At 33.6% G+C, this 23173-nt stretch overlaps 1 protein-coding gene and 1 long non-coding RNA gene across 12 annotated transcripts; one reads left to right on the top strand and one right to left on the bottom strand.

Annotated features, from left to right (window-relative positions):
* Positions 1–5959: 5959 nt before the first annotated feature.
* Positions 5960–13083, bottom strand: LOC147539274 (uncharacterized). 11 transcript variants are annotated; one of them, XR_015226271.1, is made up of 10 exons: positions 12670–13083; positions 11586–11680; positions 11093–11186; positions 10088–10471; positions 9806–9894; positions 9013–9121; positions 8649–8849; positions 8436–8556; positions 8044–8124; positions 5960–6651 (listed from the first exon to the last, which is right to left on the bottom strand). It is a non-coding gene; the product is annotated as an uncharacterized LOC147539274 (long non-coding RNA). The 11 variants fall into 11 exon arrangements; XR_015226264.1 differs by lacking the exon at positions 5960–6651 and having other exon boundaries at positions 7372–8124; XR_015226265.1 differs by lacking the exon at positions 5960–6651 and having other exon boundaries at positions 7372–8124; positions 9013–9113.
* Positions 13084–18881: 5798 nt separating this feature from the next.
* Positions 18882–23173, top strand: LOC147539273 (putative GTP diphosphokinase RSH2, chloroplastic). Its single transcript, XM_086639469.1, has 6 exons — positions 18882–20438; positions 20535–20720; positions 21380–21840; positions 21955–22113; positions 22225–22576; positions 22663–23173. The coding sequence occupies exons 1-6, from the start codon at positions 19713–19715 to the stop codon at positions 22975–22977; spliced, it is 2199 nt and encodes a 732-aa protein (XP_086495595.1). The 5' UTR covers positions 18882–19712; the 3' UTR covers positions 22978–23173.

The following is a 23173-nucleotide window of genomic DNA, read 5'->3' as shown; positions in this document are numbered from 1 at the left end:
TTCTGTTACGAGTAACCGTGTGCCAGAATCACGTTTCATCAATTTGTACGGAAAAAAATCAGATCTGGAGAAAATTTGAATATCATACTTTGCATAAACTCCAAATCTATTGATAACTGATATGACGATTGATTGAAAACAATAAGTAAACTCGATTTGTAAGATTTAGAAATGAAGTATTAATCTCATGAAGATCGTGATCATTAATACAAACTTTAGAGAGAGAGAGACAATAATAACTTTCTTGATCTGAAACAAAATCATCAAATAAGAAGATTGTTTACCTGATTAACAATTAAGATGATGATTTTGAATAGCTTTAATGATAATGAAACAAGTTAATGGAAGATTTTCAATCGAAACATAATCAGAAAACATAAAATTTGGTTTGAGTTTTACCTGAACTTAGAAACTCAGTTTTCTGTTTTAATGGAGGATAGTTTCAAAAGATGAAGATGTAGAGCAAGAGAGAAAGATAACACGAGAAGGTTTCGGTTACAAAATTTTTTGTTTTAATGGAGGATAGTTTCAGAAGATGAAGATGTAGAGAGAGAGAGAAAGATAGCACGAGAAGGTTTCGGTTACAAATTTAAGGAAGATAGTGATTTCTTTCTCCCTTTAGAGTCGGTAATTGGAGAGAGAAACAAGGAGATAAAAAAGGGAAACGAATATTGGTTGATTTGAGCTTAAATTAGATCTTATATATATGGAAGGTTAGTTTAGGTATTATAAGTTATTTGGTATTCTAGGGAATTGTGTTTTCTCTCTAGATGACACCAAATGGACTAGATATCCATTTGTATTATTTTTTTGGTTTTGAAACCCTTTATAGGATTAGAGAGGACTAAAAGTCCTATTAGGGTCCGTTTTTTGGATTATAAGCCCAAAAATTCAAAAATAAAGGGAGAGAAAATAGGAGAGTTAAGAGGTGGTTTGTGACTCCCACGTCCAATTATGTGACACATATATGAGAAGTTAAACTAACTAAATTTCAAGCAATTTTAAACCATCAGATTAAAAGACTATTTTTTTTTTTGTTAAGAGATCAGATTAAAAGACTAAAAACTATAGATTGCAATCCTCCCCACTTAATTTTGTTTCTCCCACAATTTCCTCCAATAATTGACGGTTAAATGAGAGAAGAAAGGGTAACCTTGAGAAAGCAATCGTTAAATGGTAGATATTCAGTTTTTGTGGTGAGAGAATTTAAGGAAAAAAAGAGATATTGGGAGGAAATAATGGGTAGTTTGTAACTACTCTATCTAATTACGTGACACATAGATAAAAGGTTTAAATTTTTTTTTTTTTTAAAAACGAAGAGATGGGAGGTTTTAAAAACCGAATTTTCAATTAAATTAAACCATTGGATCAAAACCTCAAGGGATTGAGTGGCCAAGATTTATAAATGCCACTTATGACATGACAAAAAGACCTAGCTGAATTGTTATATAGATATAAAACCTTTCTTTCTCAACCACTTTTTCCTATTAAATGTATGTGTGACATGTGTATCCATTAGAGTTTTTTAGAGTATTGCATTGGAGAAGGACTTGAATTAGAGACACTCAAGTTAGCCAGATAGGAAAGAGAATCTCAATTGAGACTCAACACATAAGCCAAATAGAGTTTTTTTTTTAAGTTTTGCATTAGAGATGCTCTTAAAATATAATCTCTCGTGGAACACTCAATTAGATATTCAATGAGATGTAGATGTATTTTCTTCATCTTCATAACCTAATGTTAATGAACAATGAAAACAAATTGACGTCTCATCCATATTCGAATAGACCACAAAATAAATCAGATCTACAAACAAATCAGATTTTCTTTATGTTCTTCTTCTTCTTTGTAGCTAAAACAAATAAGAACTACAAACTCGGTTTGAAGAAGACGACGAATTTATATATAAGGAAGACGATGAGAAGAATATTGACCGGTTGAGTTTAGAGAGAGAAGTGGAGAGTCGTGCTAGTGATGGTGATGATAGGACATTATGAGTCGGTGATGAAGAAGATAACTGGAGATTGAAAAAATCGTTGAGTTTAAAGAGAGTGAAGGAGAGAGCCTGAGGTTAGAGAGAACAATTGATAACAAAAAAAGGAATAAGAACCCTTAATTATTTAGGTTTTTTCATAGGAAATGTGAGTTTTAATGAGTATGGTATTTTGCAAATGTAGAGTAAAAAATTTACCCGATTACTAATTAGTGATATTATTTGATAGATAAATGTGTTGGACTAATTAGTTTAATTGTCCTTCTCGAATACACAATTCGATAATGATTCCGCTCGACAAATTATATAATCAAGTAAGTAGAATAACAAGTAATAGTTTTAAGACCGAGTCGAGTATTGGATACTCTCTCCTTAAGACGTTATTCGTCCCGCAATGGTGCTAAGTCGGGTTGTATATACGAATCGTCTCCCAGGATAAAACAGTCTTATCTTCTTGAAGCGCAGCACTTCGTTCTTCAAGAAACTTCGAACCAAATAAGTAGAGAACTCTCTTAACTTCTTAGACTTCTAATGCAAACTCTAAACTCAGAAAACTAATTGTTTTTTTCTTTTCCTAAAATGAAATCTGGATTATATATATATAGATGATGGTGACTACATGGAGAGACATAATCCTAGAGATGTGTCTCTCCTAATTTTAATTCAACCAAGGCAAATTGTTCAACCAAGACAATGGTTCAACCAAGGTAATGGTTCAAATTGCCAACAAAATGATAGGAACTTCAAAAAGAAACTTGTTTTCTTATTTACTATGTATAGTATTTTGACTCATTTAATCTTTTTTTTTTTATTATATTTAGCGCCCATTCACTTGCTCTACACCCTTTTACTAATATTGCAGATGACCTGCCCACAAAGAATATAGTCTCACTTATCTAGAACAATAATGTTTAGGGTTATTTATGGATGAATTTGTCAAAGAACCATCACAATCACTAATTCTTAATTGTTTGGTGTTTGTTTTTATTAATTACACGCCACCTAGCTCTTGGGTTATGTATGTAAATTTATGACTTGTTCAAATTGATTATCTAAACAACCCTAATTCTTTTTTAAGTGTTTTAGATTCATTCAACTTTAAATTTGATTTTAACTAATGAAGATTAGAATATATTCTAAGTTGATTTTTAACAATGAGGCTGATAAAGATATATTGTTCTAGAATTATATTGATAATCTTGACTTGAGAGAGCAGTTTGATAATTACTGATTTAAAAAGTAATTAATATGATTTATGCTAGATGATTAAGAACACAACCTTAAACAACAGCATTTTTAGGAGTAAATGAAGAAGAAGTTTTATAGAATAATGTGAATAGTTGCCTTTAGTTATGGATATTATCGATATATCGTCATCTCACCAAACGTAGCCGAGTAGTTCAGATTCTTTCAACAAAAAAAGACCGAGTAGTTCAAATTTCGCGACCAAAACTCTTTGTTACTATCATAGAGATTGAAATTTTTGAACTATCTTTCTCGTAACTCTTAAGTTGATTTGAACTTGTTTTCTTAACTACTAAGGTCCGAATAAAATTGTGTTAGTAAGTCTCTGTTTGAATGTTCAGATCCCAGTCAACAAACTAGGTTAGTAAGGGTCATACCGAACTTTTAGTCCACCATACTAATTCTTTGCAATTAATTTGAATTTGACTCATCTGTATCTCCATATGTTTACTGAATCATTTAAATCGGACATTATAACAATCCGGCCAACCACTGAACCACACACTAAATAATAGAATACAATCGCTACATAGACAAGGAACCACTTGATCTAAGACTCTAAACCTTGAAGTAGTTACGTACACAAGCTTTCCCAATCAATCTATTCTAGATCGGCCATTTAGCTGGCCAAAGTGGTGGTCTATAGCACAGCCACCCCATGTAATTATAGTTTGATTTGTCCCCCAATAACACTTTCGTTCTTTAGTCGGTGGGTATTTATAGATTAGAAACCACAATGTAATCCAACTCAACTCCAAGACCAAGAAACGGGACCCTGCTTACAACTTAAGAGAAGAGGCGAGCCGTCGTTATCCTTCTTAAGTTGTTCCATTCGCAGCCACCAACCAAAAAATAGACCTAAACTCTCAGACTGACTCTTCATGCAATGCACTAAGACGCACCGCTCTACGTTCCGTCCGGGCTTCCCTTTTGGGAGGGTTCCCTCACTCCACTAGTCCACTCATCAGAGATGCGGGCGTGTAAACCCTGGCGGAGTTACAAATTTGATCATGATCAAATGCATTTTGGGTCGTCTCATACCTTGCGATTGTGTTTCGCCCCAAGTGATAAAGGAGTAGCTGATCCCTTTGTCTATCGCATGAGACCCACTTGGGGGAGATTAACTGTCTATCTAGTTCATATTAGATTCTATACCTTTGGCCATTATTTGGGTGACTAGAAAGACGACAACTAAAATGTTGTTAGAAGGGACTAAAAGTTTATGGTAGATTTAAATGTAGTTAGAAGCCACAAAGAGTTTATAGTAAATTTTATTAACTTCACGTTCGTGACATGCCTCAGCCTAAAATCAAACTCTTCATCTTTCGCCCATTTGAATGGAAAAAGATTGTGGCAAGAAAGCTAGCCTTTTATTTGCAGAACCATAACTTGTAGATACCAAATAATAAATTCCTCACACTTCATGCAGGATTTGTTGCGCCCACGTTAAGGATAGCAAGATCGGCCCACTAAACAATTTTGGCGTAGATACAATGCGTCTATGCAAAATATATGTATAACACACTGCAAATAACAGTATAACGTATGTAGATGAAGCTAATATGTTTGAGCGTAGACCCTTTGATATGAAATCTATTATAATAAAACAGATCAGTCGGTTACATGAAATATAAATCTGACTGTCCATTTTTATTGGGAGTTTGATAAAGATCTCATCGGATGACTGATATGAAATATAAATCAAAACGAAACAGAAGGGTATTAGTGTAAGTCGACAAGAATTGATTAGGATATTCCTACAATAACTACTACCCACGTATTTCTTTCCCTACGCACGATTTAAATGTCATCTCTCGTGTTAGGCAAGAAGGATTTGTCGCTTCCGTAAGACGCGACGGACGGAAACCTAGTAAATAAATAAAAATCAGTTTACTATTATTTTCTAGAAGAAATTGTATCAAAAGTATCTATAACTTATGATGTGGTACACACATGTACATATAAGTCAACTGTCTATACTATTTTAAAAAAAATGGCTATACTACACACATGTTCATTGGAATAAGTAAAAGAGTTCAAAATGAAGGTGGGATCTAGGCAAATGTGAAAGTTCTTCACTAGGGATAAAATTGTATTTGGTCCCTGTCTCTATCAATGAGAGTCGTGCTCCTTGAGAAACGCACACCATCTTCTTACTTTCTTAAGACTGTACATGTTTCCACCACACACGAAACTACCAATTTTCACAAGTATCTGCGTTCCAATGTATGAGGAAATGCATGTCAAACATGTGCAATGTACTTCTTTTAATTCCAAAAATGATAGACTACTATGTCACATTTAACCTTTTTATCTTACCTAATTTCATACTTAGACAATAAGATGAGAAGAAATAACCAATCTATCTTTATCTCTATTGTCTTGTTTTATATATATACTAGGCATAACCCCCGCCCGGCGGGCGGGGGAATGCCCTTTACGCAGTTAAACAATAGACATGATGTTCGGTTATTTAAATTTTCTCTTTCTTTTTCACATTTAGTATTTTCCTACTATAGTTTCAACTTTTCGGATCAGTATTCTCCATAAGTGTAGTGTTCTTGGTGGAAAAGATTTATCTTAAGTTATTTTAAAGCTTTGGAGTCTATAACACTATTTTTTTATTTTAATGTTTTTAGATCGAGGTAAAGAATTTATTCGCAAAAAATATAGATAGCTCACTCTCATCTTACTATTTTATTGTTTACCATGTTACTTTATGGGCGCATATGTTACTAAAAATGTTTATATATTGTAATATAGTTGTTAGATGTAATTCTCCGTGAAGAATATAATGTTCAATTGAATGTAAGCAATTTAGACTCCATAATAAATAAAAAAATAGATTGATGTGAACTGAAAGAGATCGGCTATTTTCCGAGAGAGAAGGTAACTCATCCACTCTACAGTTAGGTAGAAAAATTTAGTGTGGGTGAAAAAGAAATTCAAAAACAATTAATGTAGTTCGGCCAATTCAAATCTTTTTCAAAATAACTTGCCAGAAAACATCATCAAATGACTTGTTGAAGAGCGATGCCGGTTTTGTATTCATGTCACCCAGCATCTGAAAAGGTCCTATAAATCACCACAACACTAAGAGAGAACATAATTTGAATAAATACCACAACAACAAACCAACCCCTTGATTGTACAAAGCAGACGTGATATGGGAGAATACATGTGAAAATAGTACCTCAAAGACTGAAGAAACCTGTGAAAGTGAACCCCCATCTCAAGAATATGGAACTAAGCACTATGAGTATGAGTTCCAAGAACTACATCAGAAGAAGGGTGAAATACCAGTATTAACTCTATTTCGCCACTATGGGCTCGGTGACCAGTTCTTATTAAAGTTGAAGATGTTGAAGAAGGTTTATCTATCACTCTCTCACCTGTTGGTTCAAGGATAAAGTCTACAAAACAAACTCAAAACAATGTTACAAAAAAGGTGATGATATTGTACATACTACATACTCCAAAGTTTATCTTTTTTCTAGTTTCGCTCATTTCTATTTTATTTTGCAATATTACTCATTTGTAAATTATAAATATTAACCATATAAATAGCAAAGTTGTTTTATTTCAGTAAGAATTGACCAGAAAGAAACAAATTACATATTATGGTATCGTTTATTAGGATTTCTTACTTGCACTAATACAAATAGCTATTTACTCCTTCAACGACATAAAACAAATGTAATAACGTAACAGAGATGATAAACTATAGCTCAAGCAAGTTTGGGATAAAAATTGATTCCAATAACAACTAAAGTCTGGCAGCAATCACATGAAGTCAAGTTAAGTGAAGGTCATACTTAAAGGTTGTAACAAAAGTACGAGTTACGCTGGTAAAAACTCCATTTTCATCATCATTTAAGTAAATATCTTTAATATCTTCACTATGTCCAAACTTAAAAATATGAGCCACTACAAAAAGCACTCTATATATGTTTGTTATTACCTATAATTCTTGATCGTCGCGCATAGACCAACTTCGTTCCGATCCAGTATATGAATGTGTCTAACTTGTGTCACATTTATAAAACTTGCAATCAATTTTATGTTAATTGCAGACAGGAAGAACAACATTATGCATAATGATGGATGCAATTTAGACATAGAGGCTTGTCCCACTATTTTCGAACAAAATGTATATCCTTGATAGTGGATGTGCTCGGTTTCTTTATCCTTAATCTTGTCTAGACTGTATTCAGTTATTTGAAATATTGAACCAGTTAGATGGACAAATATTATTTCTTGAAACAAAAGACAATTTGTTCATAGATATCGTTACGCATTTACAAGGACATACTTTAAGGAACGAGTTAATAACAAGTGAATACCAGAGTATTTGCCTATACAAATTTACTTATAGATATTTCTTTCAAGCTTGCTACTCGATCCAAGTGAGTACCAGATCTCGCAAAATGAAAGTCGACATCGACATATATGTCTTAAGTAAAAAAGAAGTAGAACTTGACCGATGCTTTAAAATTATTAAAACTTTAAAAATGAAACAAAAAAATTGGTTTACAAAAATCTGCAATATCGTTTGATTATACCTAAATTGAAATAATACTGGAACTCCACGTGTTACCAATTGATGTAAGAAGTTACCATCATAATTAGCCATGTAAAATCACAATTTTTCTTACGACAGACTTCTTGAACTTGTTCGGCGTTAATATCACAGGGACAATGTTGCAAGATTATTGCAAAAGATGAAGGTTTCCTTGAGGACTTGAAAGGCCACCTTATATTGGTCATGAGGTAATAAAGGAAAATCTCAAAACTAAATTACTCACCTCATTCTTCCAACGCAAGATAGGATTTGTGTGAAAATGTTTAAAGCAACAATTCTGGAGGTCTCCCAACCATTATGAAAACTGAGGAACACAATGCAACGTGGTTAAGAAATAAATAAATAAACCGACATCAACCTACTTCACAATTTATAGCTCTATATTATGTTAATAATCTTGTAATATTTACCTATACCACAAAGTAATAACTCATTTCATTAAATTGGCATTGATATCATCAGATAAAGACCGTTCAAGATCAAAATGAACAACCTTCAGATATCTTCTTTATTTGAAGATTAGAACTTGCGAAGGTATAGCTAAAACAGTTGTAAATGAATCTTCAATTAAAAACCACAGAAATGGGAACAATTGCATCTTAACTTGATTAGTACCTATAATGTCACTCTGCATAGCTTGATTGGCACGAGAAAAATCAGATCCTGTCAACATTTGCCTCATATAGCATTGGCCGAAAAAAGAAATAACATTCTTCCACCACAATTTTCACCAATTCTGTGGATAAGCATATTATTATTATGCTAAGGTATGTTGACCTATAATAAAAGTATACAAACAAATATATATATATATATATATATATATACCTCATAGGTATCTCCTGTATGTCCTAACTCGTTCTTTCATTCTTTTTTGTATCTCTTACCAATTGAAGAGACAGTGAAGAGGTAATCGAAGGGACAATGAAGTGTTCATGGACAATGAAGTGTTCATGGACAATGAAGTGTTCATGGACAACCAGATTTATTCCCGGAAAGAAAACGAATGACTGAATTTGAATGGTCGACCTATTGTTGTAAAAAATAACAATTTCTTATTCATTTATTCTATAGTTGCATTATTGTTCATAACCAAAATGTCAAAATAGAAGTAACAATGAACATAGAAATAATAAAAGACAGGGAACATTTCAATCAAATATGAACCGAAATTGAATTGAGTAGCGCTTACTGATAACATCCCATCCTCTTCTTCATAAGCAAACCCACTATCAGATGTCGTAGCATTTCTAGGGAGGCACTTATCTTCATCTGCTTTGGAAGAGGTTGTTCCTGAAACACTTATAAGGAAAATTTCTAACTAATTTTGTTCCCGAGTATTTTCTATTATATATACATAAATAATATCATTTGATTTGATCATATAGATTACTATGGGTTGGTTTTTGTTTGTGAGCATAATTGTAGAAATGATTTTCTTGTAAGAAACTTTCTGGTTGTTTAAACCCCAATTCCTAAACCAAAATGGAAAATATGAACCGACCAAACAAAAGTAAGAACATGTTCTTGATACTCCCGTGAAACAAAAGCAAGTGCCCATTGAGACATAAATACAGACTCCATATTCAATGAGTTTACTCTACAAAGCTCCAAAACTTGATCTATAAAAAGCCATCAAAATTGATATTTATATAGAAAGTTTGAGGGTGGTTGAGCAGAAGCTTGACAGGACCTGTAGGCAAATATCAGTTACACCGACAATTCCAAACCAAAGTAAAGAAAATGTTCATATTTCTACTCATATAACTCAAATAATGAAACTATATATATATACGATGTCACCTTTACCCGTGCCCTACAGATTCATCTCTCTCTTTCTAGGTCTAGTTTATAATTCTAAACACTGAACCATAATCTAAGTTTATGAACTCCAACGTGAGACCTACAAGTATAATAAACACCTTTAAGAAGTAATTTAACCGGATAACCAAAGCATCAAAATCATGCTTGCTAATGAGGTGTACCAGAAAATTGCTCCAATTCATGTACTTCCAGGACCTTCACTCCCTGCAGCTGGTTTGCAATTGAGATACCGATTACATCATCTTCAACCCTATTAATGTTCAAAAAAAAAGATGATTAGTAAAACAAGAAAGACAATACTGAAAGTTGGTGATTATTCGGAAATATTACATATGAAGGTGCTCCTCCACGACTGAAGTATTCGGTACCACCAAAGTGAAGAGAAGAGATGCTAATTATACAAATCGAATATAAATAAGCAAGTAAATAAAAAGGAGGTATACCATGCTTGGTTGTAAAATTCAGCACGCCGTTTTTTTTTCTGCACTACGACTTGCTTCCCCAGATACCGACTTCAAGTCTTTACCTTGAGAAGATATAAGAGCATTAATGAACTGAACAGGTGATTGACTAAACCCTGGAAGGCTCTTCTTCGGAAATGTTCATGAATCTTCTTTATAGCAGCACAGATTGTTTCTTCACATGTATGGATCTCTTTATGTTTCTCACTGTTGGCCAAGAAAGCAGACATCTCTGTTTGCAAAGGGGAATATGTACCAGCACATCATAGCAGGCATCCCAGCTGGATTGTTTCCCGATAGCTTTATTTTGTGCTCCAAAATGTATAGGTTGAGGAGGCGATAAATGCTGTGAGATCTTCTGCGAGACTGCAGAGAATTTCACCTTTTCTTCAGTAAACGAAATAAGTTGATAAAGAGGAATCCTAAAATAAAATTCAATAATCCACAATGAGTTAGAGCTTCCTGATGATCTAAAATACAGATGAAGCAACATCCAAAATCGTATACACTAAACCTGATCACTAAATCTTCAATACGCATGAAGAAGCACATGATTACTTTCTCAAATCTACAAAATCTTAACTTTAATTACTACGTAGAGCTATGAAATGATTCAAATAAGAATATTAAATCAGTGACTTCTTCACTAAAATAAGGAAGAGTAAGATTAAGGGGAAAGTACTTACCCTGACGAGTACGAAAGATTAAAGAAACCTACGACTACTTCAGTAGCATTCAAGAGATATCTATTTCAGTTGTAAGAATTTTATAAGAGGGATTGAAAGAGGGAGGTAGGGAAGGAATTGATAGATTTTGTAGAGGGAAAAAGAGAAATACAGTGAAACACTAAACAATATACCAGTTTTCTTGTGGTTAAATAATAGCTTCATTTCACCATTAAAAGTTATCAAAATTAGACATGGAAAAAGATCTAATGAATTTATCATGTTTGTTTAGTTTTAAGTTTTGAATCCAAAACAACAGTACCTTTTTCGCTTTAGAAAGATTATTTCCCGTTGTCAATTTCTTCGCATCCTGGAGTGAATAGATTAAGATCTTTTTCAATATCTTACAGAAACTCCTGTAGAAAACATGTAGATTCGGAATAGCAATTAAAATCCAAAGACCAAACCGTAAAAGAGCCAATCAAGAGATTAATTTACCTTAATAAGACTCTTCATGATCTTATTTATTCTACTCAAGGAAGAAACTATCCTAACCATCGAATCGAGATTATATAATTAACCTAACCCCCTCTCACCTGACCTTTTTGTTCTAAATCACACCCAAGTCCTAAAAATAAGTCATGAATCACAACCCTGCAATCAACACTCATCCAAATGACACTGATATGCCAAATAGTGGTTTCTTAAGTAAAAAAATCCTTCCACAAGCATTGCAACAACAAGATACTGTAAAATCAAAAACCTTAAGTATAAACACATATGATTAAACAGGAAAGAACGGTATCAATACTTACATTGACTTTAGAAAGCTTTATTTGATCCAAAACTTTAAACAGGGTGAACAAGCCGGAGTTTCAAACAAAACCAACATCTTCAAATTCCAGAACACCTAACATCAAATAAATTAGAATTTGGAAACGATTATGATTCAATGGGTGATGTAGGAATTGATATTCATAGAACCACAATAATATATTTCATGGTATTAATAACCTCATATTTCAAGTTTTTCGATATAGAATCTTGAATCTAAATTGATATGGGAAGAAGAAAAGTAAATTTTACAGTAAGAAATCCACATAGGATGACTCGTTTTTTCAAAGACCACAACAGAAATGAGAACACTAACAAAGATCTAACAAAGTGAAAGATTTCATGGAACCCATATTTCATAGTGAGATGGAATTTGTGTATCATCTTAGACCAATCAATTTCTAGGTCAAGAAAGAAGTAGAGAGATAATAGAAGAAACAAAATACTACCTTAGCAAAAAGAATCAAATGATGGGCAGAAAACAATAGTCAGTTACAGTTACAAAGAAAATGAAATTTACTTCTTAAAATCTATCACCAATGAATGCTATGATAGGTAAACACATATGCAACCATGCTTCATAATCAGTGATTGAAGACCATTTGTAAACTCTGAAACTGAAATTGAAGAAAATTTGATTTACATTGTGAGATAAACAGATACTCATGAATTTTAAGAATGCCACAAGAATCTGATCATTAGCAACATAAACTCTATCTAAAAGAACAAAAAACCAAAAATCTAAATGTATGTTATTTAGTTTGATCTCAACTTACCTTTAATTATGAAGAAGATTAGGACCTGTATTGGTTCTCCTATTATCATCTTCAAAATCGCTATAATCATCTAGACTAATACTACTACCATTAATTCTCTTCCCTTCAAATATCTTCTTCTTGCACACATTCTAGTTGAGACATTTTACCAAACACCTTGACGACAATTTCTGATTTACAAGATCTAATCTCTAAAAACATCTAATTAAGCTCTGATTCTCATTGAATTGGTAAATTATAATAAGTTTTGATTGAAGAAGCAAAATCCAAACAGGAAAATAAAGATTACCTGTTGATTCCAGCTTTTTGATTTTCTCGTGAAGATTTCGGCACAGTTTTCTCTCTCCCGTGTAAAATCTATGGAGTAGAAAAGTTTCAACATCTAACTCCCTTTCTCTCTCTTAATTACTCAGGAATTCACTTATGAATTCGATGAGACATTTACATAGGAATTTGTAATTGAAATCTTCACCCTCTATGAATCAAGATTCAAGAGAGACATAAATGAGAACCTTCAATATAAAAGAGTGAATAAATGAAGAAGCACCAAGTTCATGGAGGAACACCATCCGAAAGAAGGTCGAATGAATTGGCAGATTCAATCACAAAGACATTGAATAAAGGGTTATGCAGGGAGAGAGATGAGGGGTTTTGGCGGTTCAGTTCATACAAGAGAAAGAAACGGCAGTAGGTGGGCGTTAGATTAACTATTACATCAATGATTAGGATCCACGGTAGATTAGGGGTTCTATATAATAGATTAATTATGTGTCCTAATAAGATTGTTTATGTCCTAGTCAGATTATATTTTTGTCCTAGTCATATTGTTTTATATTTATTATGTCCTAGTCACAAGTATCTGTTTTGTATAATAGATATATATATATATATATATATATATATGTACACTCGTAAAAAATGAGGTAAGATGAGTCATGAGTGGGTACTATATTGTTTTTGATAATTTCTTGTTATTACAGAGGGCAGAATAGTCACTTCTGCTCAATAGAATCAAAATATTTTTTTGTTATGTTTAGAAGGTCTTTCCAAAAAAGTACTGTGACGAGATATAATTAATTAGGTCAACCAAGAGTGTTTTTTTTTCAGAAAAAAAAAAAGCAAATAAGAGAAAAATTAAAGAGCCAAAGAAAATGTCATATGGAAAACGATAGATGGGTAGAGCTAATGAGAGATATATTAGCTAAAGCATAATTGAAGGTAGTCATTTGACTCTGATGAGATGAGTAAAGGAACTTTCAATTACTAATGAGGCAATTGATAATTTGTTTTTCTTTCTCACGTCTGATCTAATCAAAGCTGTCATCGAACAAACAATTGGTTTGTGAGAGAATGTGTAATTTTGACTTGTGAATTTGATTCATGTCAAAATCAACAAAACTTATAAACTCATACTTCATTAATAAAAATTTGAATATGGAGCAATAAAAACTCTCGCAATCAAATAAAAGTAAAATCAATTATAAAATTAGAAAAAAGTGAAGTTAGAAGTTTCCTCGAAATGAACTTTGCTCAAGGAAATGTAAACTATTAGTTAAAGAATAGTAAACTATTAGTAGATGAAGAGACCTTTAATCTCAAGAAACATCCAATGTAATTTCAACTGTAACCACATCACGACTTTCATCCGTGTCCCTCTATGCAAGGGGTAATATCCGTGATAGTCTTGTGTAAGAGAAGAATAATTCTAGCAACTAGGGATATAAAGTTTAAGTCTTCTCCCCTCATTGTCAATTGAGTTTGAGTTAGACGACCACAAACTTAACATTGTATCAAAGTTGGTTCGCACGTGATGGACTGAAAAACCATACATGCACCACATTTTTCGAAAAGAAAAACAAGTTCTAGGCTCAAACAATGCGCACGGGAGCAAATGTTTAAATATAGTCTCACATAGAAAAGAGATATATCTAACAACCAAAAATACAAGTGATAAAGATTAAGTCGAGGAAACTAATTTATTTGGTCTAGAACTAAACCTATGACACAAACCTTAATTTACATTTTTTTAGTATTTGTTAACATCTGGTCATCTGTTTCACTCACACTAGCTTAAATAGCTATTTCAAAAATTAAATTGAATTTGTTTTTTTTTCATTGAAAAATAAATGAATATTTCTCTCTTTAATAAAATGTTTTAGAAACAAATTGTTTCCTATAATATTGAAGGCGCGTAGAGTAACGCAAATGAAATCATAATTTTACACTTCACTCTACACCAAATTAGCAGTCTCACGTGACATTGACACGCGGAACCTAATTTGCTGACCGCGTGTCAGTAACGGCTGCTCAATGGTTTGACACGTGCTTGTCGTATCCCGCTTATGTTGATTAAAGATTCATTCAAGCCCGGCAAGAGGGAAGATTCATCTTCATCCTCAAGTCTCAACTGGACCACATGACTTTTCTTCTTCCTTAACTACCATTCCCCTTCGCCAATATTTCTGTTTTGCCATCCCCCAATCAAATGTGATTCTTCCACAATATTTGTATCACTCTAAATTAATACAAAAATTGATTTGAAAAGAAAAATTGTTGATTTTGTTTAAGTGTGGAGTAGATTTTGATTTTTAACCTCTTCTATCTTTGCTCAAATAAGAACTATAATCAACTTTGGGAACATTAGAAGTAAGATATGGTTGATTGGTATCACATGAGTACAGTGAGTTGATGCATTTGTATCATATGGCTATTTAGCTCGAAAAGTGTATCTCCTCTAGAATAAAGGAGACCATGAATTCAATTTTTGGGAGCTTCGGATCATCTTAAATAACCTCATACAATTTTATATGTACAAATAAAAATAATGTTATAATAATGTTATTCTTCTGACTCCTTAGTTTACGACCAGTTTCTTGTCAAATTCTTTATATACAATCCAGTCCAATAGGTCTTTCAAACTCAGGTAGATCTAAGCTTGAAAAGAGTTTAGTGAATGGATCGAATGCGTATCTAACCAGCTTTGAGAAAGAGTGAGAGATTGAGAGAGAAACAGTGAGAGATCGAGAAACATAGATAGTAAGAGCAATAGAGGGAGATAATCAGAAGAATCGAGAGAAAGAGAGAAAAAATAAGAGAGCAAGAGATAGATGGTGCGAGACAGTGGGAGAGGATGAGTGATGTGAGAGAAAGATAGATAGATAGAGAGAGAGAGAGAGAGAGAGAGAGAGATATAGAGAGAGAAAGGATGAAGATTAGCGTGCAATGTTTGATCAAGTCAATTTTTAGACTAAAAAGAAATATGTCTCTGAGTCAATATTTATTGACTAAAATCTTTACGTCCCAGAGAAATTTTTTTGTTCTCCAAAGTTGCGACTTTTGTCTTAATGGCCATTTAGGATCGTTTCATTAGAGTTACGTATATATCTTTTATAATTTATAACTAATGTGGTTAATTTTGTTTTTGCCTCTAGTTTGTGACCAACCCGTTGTTTTGATCCACATAAGTTTCTAACATTTCATATTGGCTATTAATTTTGTTTGGGCTTCTTATGTGACTCTTAAATTTTGTCAAATCTTCAATTCTACCCTTACAACACTTTTGTAATTATATTTTTATTTATCCACCTCATTTGTCTTTGTCACTCCACCACTTCATTCTCTCACTCCTCCACCTCACCCTCTCATTCTCCAATCAAGGTCGTTGGTATGTGGCCCCATTGAGGGCCTTAAAATAAGTTATTCTAACTCTTCTTTCTCCTTCTTCTTCTCCACCACCAGCTTCGGCACTAACACCTTCTTTTTATTCTCTCTAAATTCTCCTTCGCTCGTCGGAACCCCAACAAGGTGGTCTTCTTTTTCATGAAGGGAATTTTAGATATAGAAATTCTTCATGAAAAAGAAGTGTTTCCGATATGTATGCCCCTCTGAATATGAAGGTCACCTTCTACCGCGATTTTTATTGACAAATGAGAACCTAAAGAGATAAAGGAGAAAGGAAGGTCATGAGAAAGGGGACAGGCGAGGAGAGGAATAGATAGGTCATTTAATGAATGTGAGATAGACGAGGAAAAAGAGAAAGAAGGCGTTGGTTGTGAAGGTGGAGGAAGAAGAAAGAAAGCGAGAAAAGTTATAAAATTTTATTTATTTATTGCAGGGTAGCCCGGGGAAGGCGCTCGACGACCTTGATTAGAGAAAAAATAGAAATGCAGGAGATAAATAAATAAAAACTATAATTACAGAAATGGCTTAAAGGTAGAATTGGGAAGTTTAACAAATATTAAGGATCAAATTAGAAGCCTAAACACAATAAAAGGCGAAAAGGAACTACCATGCATTCATAAAGCTAAAACAAAGTGTTGGACACAAATTGGGAGCCAAAACAAATTCAACCATGTGTATTTAAAAAATAACAATTATATGTGTCATCTAACAATGATTATCTAACAATTGAAGTATATTTGATACAATCAAGATTGAGTTAAATATAGTTTTTGAGAATATGTATTGTCAATTATCTAATTGGGGAGTGCTATGTGCATAAAGCATTTTGACTTAATTTATGACATGTTGATTCACCTTCACCAAAAGATAAAAGGTATTTAGAGTTTGACTATGATCTTGTACGTTCTTTCATCCAAGCGAGTCAACATGTCACAAATCAAGTCAAGATCTTTTGTACACTTAACATTTCCTTATCTATTCCCAACAGAGCGCAAAAGATAAGATTAATAGAAGAACAAATAAACAAATAGGGGGTTATTAAATGGGTTGATGTTGTTTTGGCTCCCAATTTGTAACCAACTCACCTTTTTTAGGTGTCAAACAGTTTGGTTTGGTCCCCAAGGACATTGAAACCACTTCATTTTTCCCTCTCTACTCAATTTCATCACCTCTCACACCATCTCATCATCTTCTCCGACGAAGGTTGTCGACGGGCAGAATTTTGGACCACCTTCCAACATATAATTCTTTTCGTATTATTATGTCTTCTCCCCACTCCTCTCTTATTCTCTTTCTCTCTTTATATATACACATATGTATATGTTAGGCGAAGGGGAGCAACCCCTTTACCGGAGGTATGCCGACCATACCTTCGTTGGATCTGGAACTCTAGTTGCAGGCGAGGTTATGATTGCCAGACCATTGACGAAGGGGTTGCTTCGCTTCACCGGAGATAGATAGATAGAGAGAGAAGATAGAAAAGAGAAGGAAAAGGGCAGAGAAGAAGAAGAAATAATTCATTTTTTCTAAATTTGAAGGTCGCTAGAAAATTTGTCCGGTCGGCGACCTTAGTCGAAGAAGCTGACGAGGTGGCGAGAGATATGAAGTGGAGGAGAGAGGTGATGAAATGAAGGATAGAGAGGGAGAGAGGAGGTGGCTTTGATGTTTTTGAATTAATTTCATTTTGGACCCAAGGGTACTTTCGAAAAAAGTTGAATTTTTTTTTAGTCTTTGGAAATCAAATCGAACTGTCCGACACTTATAGGAGTTAAACCGACGAGTTGGTTACAAATTAGGGGCCAAAACAAAATTGACAGTTGTTTCGTAGGTATAGATTTTGGTATGTTTTAGTTACTTCCTGGTAATTTATTTGGTCGATGTTATAGAGAAATAAATAAATTTACAAGGTACAAATTTTGAGTCAAAACATAAAAGTCTTTAATCTTTTATTTCTTCCAAACACCGCTTACTCTTAATATTTTTTTTTTAATTTTCTTCTTCCTCCGCTCCACTGATAAACACAATAAACTGTTATTACAATTAACAAATATTGATGTACTCTAAACTCAACACCATAACAACTATGAGGATAATTCAAAATAAATACTCATTATTGTAGACATCAACACAAATATATCATTACTTTGACTAATCATGGTTGTAGACATACAAATGTACATACCTAAGTTATAACGACATGACAACTTTAAATTAAATTCAATGCAAAAAAAGAACTTTAAATTAAATCATTAGTTTAGAATAGACATGGAATACCTTGAATCATTATCAAACCCTATTATCTAAATTAACTACTCTTACTTCAAAGAAAAGGTTTGTCCAATTATATGTCCCATTATTTAATATGATGATGATGTGTTCCTATCCATTTTAAAATGTCCAATCACTATAAATGATAGTAAATTAATAATGCATGTATGGACCAAGTGTATACCAACACAACAACCCGAGAAAAATTATATGAATCTTTGGTTAGACAGATGATCTTTTAGAATTCACTCAAAATAAACTAATCTTGGGACGTTTGTTAAGACAATCAAAATAGTATCAATTACATATCGGTATATGGATAACATTGCTTCGAAGAAGAACACATTGCTATGATCTGTATAAAACTCAAAATTTCTCCTTCTTGATCACTTCATCAATCAATATAATTATAAATCATGATATACACACACAAAGAGTTGTTGTGCTGGTCACTCTAAATTAAGATGTACACCCAAAGTCCCAAACTCATTTCCATGGTAACGGGGAACGTTCTTGATATTTTAATACGAATTTATTAATCATTTGAGAAAACAATCTAGTTGTCCTTAATACACACAACAATATGAAAGTGATTATCAAGTTGGTTTCACCTTCTAGGTTTTGACTGAGATACTACCACTATATTAGTTTTTTTTTAAGAAAAGATCGATCATTTACTGAAACCTTCTTTGTGAAAATTTCTCTTTTTTCATAAATTTTCTCTCAACCATTCTTAGACGAAGTGGTTATTTGATTTCCATAGTCTAGGTTTCGAATCCAAAAACAGATACATATTTGACATATTTTCTTTGGGGGAGAGGAATTCAATTTCCAACCGACAACAAAAATAGGAAATTCAGAATAAAGGACGTCTGTTACAATCGGGTATAACTGTGACAAAGTTTGTTCTGTTTTCCGTTATATCTGTTAAATTATATGGGTATAAATGTCATTACAAAGATTGCTTTGCCTGGTCGGTAAAGAGATAGAGAGAGAGATATATTTAGGTGATTTTCTTCCTTTTCTTTCTCACAGATCAAACATTTCTCTCTCTACGTTTCTTCAACAATTCGTGTTTGACTCTCTCTCCTCTCTGCAATTAGGGTTAGGGTTTCGATTTTCATTTTCAACGTACTTCGCTTTCATAACAAAATTAGAGGTCTCAATTAAGATCCCTATATAATAGTTTGTAAATACTGTTTATATTGAATTCTCTATAGAAATTTACTTCAATTAGGGTTAGTTTTAGGTTTTATAGATTTGGATTTGGGGATTTTTTTTTTTGTTGTTCATAAAAGTTTAGGGATTTTGATCTATAATTCAATTTAATTTTACGAAGAAAGGAAAGGAGTGATTTTTATTTAGGGTTTTGTGTGATTGATCATGGTTCCAACGATCGCTCTTTATGCAAGTCCACCTAGTAGTGTTTGTTCAACTCCTCATCCATGTCAAATCAATTCTCACTCTAGTTCCGACTATGAATTGAATTCTAGGTCATCATCTTCGCCTTCTTCTTCAGCGTCACCGACTCAGAAACCGATCGTCGGTGGACTTTCGTGTTTGTTTTCTTCATCATCTGTTAAGCACTCGTCTTCATCAAGCTTTAATGGTGGTGGAGATGAACATGGATCTGTATGGCATGAAAGAGGAGAAGATTTGAGTAGTTCGTTTTGTTACTCACCTTATTCTTCTTTAAGTTCTTCACTTAAATGTAGAGATCAAAGTCCTGTTTCTGTATTTCAAGGTCCTGTTTCTTGTAGTAGTGTTGGAGTTGGTTCATCTCGAAGTTCACCTACAAGGGTAGCTAGGAATGGAGATTTACACTTGTCTTCTTCATTTAGGGTTTCTAAAGATGGTTTATTTAATGGGTTTGTTAGAAATGCTTTGGAATCTTGTATTGATTATGATGCCTCAACCTTTAACTTATCGAATATCAATGGCGATTCTTCGAATTCTCTTGTTGATGAACTTACCTTTAACATGGAAGGTAATTTCTGTGAACCATATGTTAAAGAATTACTCTTGGATGCTCAATTGAGACATAAGATCTTCTACGATGAAATTGTTGTTAAGGCTTTTTATGAAGCTCAGAAAGCTCATAGAGGACAGGTAAATTCAAATTTAAAATTTTTCAGTGTAAAATTTGTTAATAAGATTTTTTGGGGTTTGTTTAACTAAAGAAATTTGTGTTTGTATTTGTTTTAGATGAGAGCAAGTGGGGATCCATATATACAACATTGCTTGGAAACAGCTATTTTACTTGCAAGTATTGGTGCTAATCCCACAGTAGTAGCTGCTGGACTTCTTCATGATACACTTGACGATTCTTTTATGACTTACGATTACATTTATGCTACATTTGGAGCTGGTGTTGCTGGTTTGGTTGAGGGGGTATGTTTCTGCAAATTCCTCTTATTGAATTCTTTGAGCTATTTTGGATTCATATTGAAGTTATATTCATGTTGATGTATTGAAAATTGAGGTTGTAGTCATGATTAGTTGTTGTTTACCTTCTAATTAACGTTAGTTGTTTTCGAAAGTTTATATAGTTCGATTTGACGTGATGGGTAAGTGTGGTTCGACAAACCAGATCATATATTTTCTTCTCTATTAGTAAATTAAGAAGTGATGGTTATAAAAAAAATGAGTTTTGTGTTAGTGATTCAAAGAACGAAATGAATCGTTCCTAGATGAGTGAGTGAATTTGCTAGTTTATGATATTAGCAAGAACAAATTGTTCTAGTTGCCTTCGGTATGAATCGTCTACGATCTGGCATATTTTTTTAAATTGTTTTCTTCAATAAGATTAAAGAGCGTCTTAAACATGCATTTCTGCTTTTCTTGGGTGGAATTGAATTCAAAACGATGAAATAAGTTTTAGAAAGAGAATGTGATAGTTCTTGATTAAGCTATGAAGTAGAGTTTGAAAATGTGTCTGATGTAGTTTTACAGTTCTCCTACGTATGCTGAGCACAAAATCATCTAAGCATAAATCTCATTTTGGTTTCTTTCTAGGATTAAGGGTTTAACCTTGTACATACGGTTTGTAGGTATCAAAGCTAAGCCACCTTAGCAAGCTTGCTCGTGAGAATAATACAGCAAACAAATCTGTCGAGGCAGATCGATTGCATACTATGTTCCTTGCCATGGCAGATGCTAGGGCTGTTCTCATAAAACTAGCGGATCGGCTCCATAATATGATGACACTGGAAGCTTTGCCTTTGGCCAAGCAAAAGAGATTTGCAAAGGAAACATTGGAGATATTTGCCCCATTGGCCAACCGTCTTGGCATCTCGACTTGGAAGGAGCGGTTGGAAAACCTATGTTTTAAGCATCTTTATCCAGACCAGCACGAAGTACTCTCGTCCAAGCTTGTGAAGTCATTCGACGACGAAATGATTACTTCGGCCTCTGAAAAATTGGAGAATGCTCTCAAAGATGGAGCTGTATCTTACCATGTTCTATCTGGACGGCATAAAAGCTTGTACAGTATTTACTGCAAGATGATCAAGTACGTTTTCTTTCGGCCGGTATTCTGATTGTAGTATCCCACTTCTGCTATTCAGATCATGAATTAAGAGATCAATACTGATTATTATATTATCACTATATGGTTATTTTGCAGAAAGAAGCTAACTGTAGACCAAATTCACGACATACACGGGTTGAGGTTGATTGTTGAGAACGAAGAAGATTGTTATACAGCACTTAAAATTGTTCATCAACTGTGGCCTGAAGTTCCTGGAAAGCTGAAGGACTACATCATCCGTCCCAAATTCAATGGGTATGTATATCATAAACTATAATCATGGTTTATTTATTCGATAGATAGAGAGTGTTTAGTATTACTCAGAATTTTCTTTTTATCCTAATAATCTTTGATTATCATTTTCAGGTATCAATCACTTCACACTGTAGTAATGGGAGAAGACATGGTTCCTTTGGAAGTTCAAATTCGAACAAAAGATATGCATTTGCAGGCAGAATTTGGATTTGCTGCACATTGGAGATACAAGGAAGGCGACAGCGAGTACTCCTCTTTTGTTCTTCAGATGGTTGAATGGGCTCGATGGGTAGTCACTTGGCAATGCGAAACTATGTCAAAAGAACAACCACCTTCATTTGGTGATGCCGATTCTAGACCACCTTGTCCCTTCCCTTCACATTCCGACGATTGCCCGTATTCTTATGCTCCTAACTGCATCCATAATGGACCCGTTTTCGTTATCATGATCGAGAACGAGAAGGTATGAACATAGTGCAATTAATCATCTTGTTTGTAGAATGAAACTGAGGATATGAGTTAAAAAATGGGGTTTTTCTTCTGATGCAGATGTCAGTTCAGGAATTTCCAGTGAACTCAACTGTGATGGACCTCTTGATTAGGGTAGGGAGAGGAAGCTTGAGATACTCACCATATAGGTTGCCTGTAATGAAGGAAGAGCTAAGGGCCAAAATGAATCGAAAGCCTGTGGACGATCTAACAATGAAACTCAAAATGGGAGATGTTGTGGAACTGACTCCGGCAATTCCGGATAAATCATTGACAGAGTACAGAGAAGAGATCCAGCGGATGTACGATCAAGGTCGTCTTGCAGTTTCCGGTAGTGGATCAACTTATTCTGGTAGGGCTGGTTGGAGGAGCTAACCTTTATTTATGCATAGAAGTTCTGTCTATGAACGATTCATTTTTATACGTTTTAATGCTTTTAGTGTAACAATAAATGTCACTCAGCTATCTTTTTTAAATATTTATATGTATATATATAGATGAATATTGTACAGCTGAAAACTCTTGTATTCCTCCTGGGTCAAAAATATCATTACTAGGGTTTTAAATGTTC

The sequence above is a fragment of the Eschscholzia californica genome, unplaced genomic scaffold, assembly GCF_041429995.1.
Source record: "Eschscholzia californica isolate CP2 unplaced genomic scaffold, dmEscCali1.0.p SCAF_5, whole genome shotgun sequence".
Taxonomy (NCBI): domain Eukaryota; kingdom Viridiplantae; phylum Streptophyta; class Magnoliopsida; order Ranunculales; family Papaveraceae; genus Eschscholzia; species Eschscholzia californica.
The sequence above is the reverse complement of the archived record's forward strand: the minus strand, read 5'-3'. Positions and strand labels throughout refer to the sequence as shown.